Source organism: Glycine soja, chromosome 6 (assembly GCF_004193775.1).
Source record: "Glycine soja cultivar W05 chromosome 6, ASM419377v2, whole genome shotgun sequence".
NCBI lineage: Eukaryota > Viridiplantae > Streptophyta > Magnoliopsida > Fabales > Fabaceae > Glycine > Glycine soja.
This window is the reverse complement of record NC_041007.1, coordinates 17408109-17412440: the sequence shown is the minus strand read 5'-3', so window position 1 is coordinate 17412440 and position 4332 is coordinate 17408109. Positions and strand designations below refer to the sequence as shown.

The 4332-nt window shown below is 37.1% G+C and overlaps 1 protein-coding gene across 1 annotated transcript; it reads right to left on the bottom strand.

Annotated features, from left to right (window-relative positions):
- Nucleotides 1–697: 697 nt before the first annotated feature.
- Nucleotides 698–3908, bottom strand: LOC114416554 (cyclic dof factor 3-like). Its single transcript, XM_028381459.1, has 2 exons — nt 3440–3908; nt 698–2323 (listed from the first exon to the last, which is right to left on the bottom strand). Exons 1-2 carry the CDS (start codon nt 3614–3616, stop codon nt 1124–1126), a joined length of 1377 nt encoding a protein of 458 aa, XP_028237260.1. The 5' UTR covers nt 3617–3908; the 3' UTR covers nt 698–1123.
- Nucleotides 3909–4332: the final 424 nt, after the last annotated feature.

Below are 4332 nucleotides of genomic sequence, written 5' to 3'. Positions count from 1 at the left end.
CATATTTAAATAAATAAAACATTAAGAAAAATTATTGTAGCGGTCCAGCTTTTTATGCTATTTGTTAAGATCCTTGGGAGCAGATAAGTACAGCTAGCTGGCATATTTTAGATGCAAGTTTATCCTCACCAGTCACAAAGGAAGGTCTAAGTGAAAAGATCTTCAATTCTTATTCCACTGTACTCCTACAATTGTACCCTTCTTTCACTGTGGGAATAACTTCTCAGGACAAAACAAGCAATAGAAAAAGTGTAATGCTTTGTCCTGTTGTTATAAATTCTCAAGTTTAATGATTTTTTTTTTTAATTTTAGCATTGTAACAAGACACATGCGATGTGACTCTGACAACAGTATCCACAACTTTCGCCTAGTAGTCTATGTGCTATTAATTTACTTTAATTTAACATAATTGATAGATGATTTATTTTTTATATATATTATTAAAGATTTTAATTTTTATTAGTGGGTATGAAAAAATATTTATAAAAAAAATTAATTCTTAATGAATCTCACTATTTCGAAGGACTATTAAGTTTTGACTCTGGGTCGAAAGATATCTTGAATTAAAAATATATATTTATATATATATATGCGCGCGTGCTTATATTCTGGTTCCGTTTGATTTACTTTTCCCTCATCTTTCAAAAAAAAAGAACAGATACCTTTACTGACATTCAGATTCAGAGAGATGGGGAACTATCCACAAAATACACTGAATTTTCCACAAAACAAAGGAAGTCTCAATATTTTACATTTGCATAAGAAAATACAGTACCTCTGAATTTTTATACATGGTAAAGACCTTTTTTTTTCTCATCAGTATTTTCACATATATTTATATATATACACCAACTCAAAACTCACCAAACTAAGCACATAAAAAGCAAAAGCAAAAACAAAAAATATAGTGTGACATAAAAAAAGAAAGACAAAAATTAGTTACCACTTCCCACCACCAACGTCTAAACAAAACCTCCTAGTAGATTAGTTCATTTCACTTCCGAGACTACCAACCTTCACTTCATTCCAAACTCAATGAGGCTAATTCCAAAACACCCATTGCTGAAAGATGGTCACCGTCTCTTACAAAGAGTTGTTGTTGTTGTTGCTGCTATTGCTGAATTCAAGAGTTCTCATGAAAGTTAAGGGATCTAGACAAAGCCGCAGGGTTAGCTCTCAACACAGGAGAGGCTTCAACAACATGGTCTTTCTCTTCTTTCTTTGATTGGAATCCCTTGAACATGCCTCCACCAGTGACACACTCATTCTTGATGCCCAAAGTTGCCCATATAGAACTCTTTGCAGCCTCACTTGGGTCATCAATTCTCAGTGTTTTGGGGACCAAAACAGAACCGTTTCTCTGCCTTGAGGGTGGTTGTTCTTCTTGCAAATGGTATTGTTTTGTCGCGTCGTCATCGCGGGAGTGTTTTCCTAGTGTCGGAGAATTCGGAGACCTAGGAGTTGGAGCAGAAGAATGGTGTGAGTGTTGTGAGGGAAACCATGGAATGTTCCAAAATGCTGCAGGGTAGAATGACATTGGAAACCCTGGAGGGCACATAGCAGGTGCTCCTGAGGGAAAAGGATAAGGCCAAGGAAGAGTTGAAATGCATGGAACATGGTGGATGAAACCGTTGCTGTTAGGCACCACAATTGATTCTTGAGACGTGCTTTTCCCGTTTTCTTCATTGGAAACAGTAATTGAAGATGCACTTGAGCAATCATCACCGTTGTTGTTGTTGTTGTTGTTGTTGTTTCTTGAATTGTTGTTAAGAGTACCCTTTTTCTCTGCAGTGAGGTTAAGGACTGAGGCCATGGAATCACAAATTGGAGGGTCTAATTCTAATCCGAAGCTGAGGACTCTCCCATTTGGTTTCAAAAGATGATGAGTCCCGTTGGGGGCAGCATCAATTCTTGCTGCTTGAAGTGCTTCAGAGATTGTGATGTGGCGGTAGTGCGAAGCCGAGTTCTTGTTCTTTCTTCTCCCCGCTCCCACCGGCACGTTTCGCATGGTTCCTCCCGCAGTCCAGTACCTTTGGCACGCCTTGCAGAAATAGCGTGGTTGGTTGACGTTGTAGTTGTTGTAGTAGCAGAACTTTGTGTCCATGCTGTTGCAGCGCGGACATGGCAGAATTTTGTCCGGCTTCTTCAGTGTTTTGTTGTTGTTGTTGTTCTCTGACTTGTTGGTTTTTGACTTTGCAGATTCTTCGTCTATGGAAGGTGTGTTTGGGTTCTGAATACCCTCTGGGGTCTTCTTTGAGTCTGCAGCATTTGGAGGAGGATCAGCTTCTTTCGTTTTCTCACTAACTTTTTCAGCTCGGGGATCCTAATAATTTGACACAATGTTTTTCTTAATTAATTAAATGCAAACTTAGGAATAAGAAATTTGTAAGCCCAAATGGAATTATAACTCGAACCACAAGATCATGAAGAAGGTTGGAGAAAATTAAACACGCTCAGCTCCATTTTTTGAATTGAAAATTGTGTTGAGTGTATATGTTTCAATTGGGATGGTGAAAAGTATGTAACTTGAGCAAGTTCAATGAAATCGCAAACTAAAAGTAGTTTGACCCAGTTTCACGATATAAGCATTTATATTCTAGAACACAATATACCCAGAAGATGAAAAGGAACAATCCAAAGGGTTAAGAAAAGTCTAGATTCAGGATCTGAAGAAGCTAACTTGATAGATTATAAGTGAAAAACGTATTTTTTTCACCCTTAATAAAAGTCTAAAAAAGGAAATTGGAGCTTTGAACTCAGGTGGTAGAATACAAGCAGAAACATTTGACCTGAAGAATCAGTGTGTGACTGGCAGTGTTCACATAAATACAGTTCTTTAAGAAGGTTTATTCAACAATAAAAATTATTTGATGTAAAAATAAATACCCAGGTTCCTCAGGCGTATTGGAGTGAAATTCTTCAGTATATAGTTTAATCAATACTAAAATGAAAAAAAAAATCAACTGAAACTTAAAAATAGAAAATTGCAAGTAAAAACACTTCACTTCCCCTCCTAAACAAGGGAAGGAGGAACAAAACCTGAAATTTTGCAACTAAATACATAAATTATATTTATTTTTTAATCGACTCTGCTTCGAATACTCACTCTGTTTCTTGAGTGCCAGATCCCAGACACAGAAACCGAAAATTAAGCAACGCCCGACAAAATATTATAATCCTAAATTTCATAATCGGAAAAGATAGGAATTAGAAAGTACTAATTTTCAAAAAAATGGAAGAATAAAAAAAGTACACACACAGCCGTTTCACATTAGAAAACCAACCCGAATAAGAAAAAAAAAATTGACGCAAAAAAGAAATACATGAAAAAAATTTCAAAAGCAGGGAAATTTTGGCTCAACGAGGAAAACATAGAAGTTCAATAAAATGATAAAAAAAAAAAAAGAAGGCAAAACTATGTCTCCTTTAATCAAATTACCTTGTCTTTCTCATCTTCAGTCTCTGAGTCACCAAAGTCGTCTTCTTCGTCCTTGTCGACATCCATCGCCGGCGGCGAGTCAATTTCGCCGGCGGAAATGGCCGGAGGGTCGACTTCTCCGGCGAAGGCAATCTTCTGGCCGAAGAGCTTAATTGCTGGATCCTTATTCTCCTGCATTTTCTGGAGATCCAAAAGGGACACGACACAACAACAAAAAAGAACGCGCGAGATTAACGGTTTTTTGTTTATGCTAATGTTTATGGTTGTGGCGGCTGTGTCAGGTTGGTTGGTTCGTTACTTCCTCTGTTTAAGTGTTTGTGAGTTTCGGTTTTATTGAGGTTTGGGTTTTGATCTAAGTTGGCAATGGGAGGCACGACGACTTGGATTTTGATCCGTTTAAACCAGAGCAGGGTGCCACGTCACCAGGGGTTTCGATTCTTGGCCACAAGTTTTTGTGGCTTGCAATAGATTTTCTTTTAAAAGTGTTTGATTCTCTCTTCTCTGCGTTGTTGCACGCTCTTTCTGTGCACCCGACTCGCCGCCACGTCGGCGTGCTCGCAAGGGTACCACAATTTTGGCCTCCCTGGAGAGACGTTATTGGTTAGCTGTTGATAATATTGTCCAACCATATTACGCTACATGGACTTTCTTCCCTTAACAAATCAGGAAATTAATTAATAAATGAAAAATACTACTACTCTATGGCAACATTTAAACATGAGTATTTTTAATTGAGGAATTTGACACTCTATATTGACAATCTATTTTTAAAGTTCTGTTTATCATGGACTGAAATTTATAAAAAGTGGTGGATTTTTACTTCTAAGTCAAGAGAGAGTTATTAAATAAAAAAGTATGATTTATTAAAATAAGTGATTTTGAATTGACTTTAT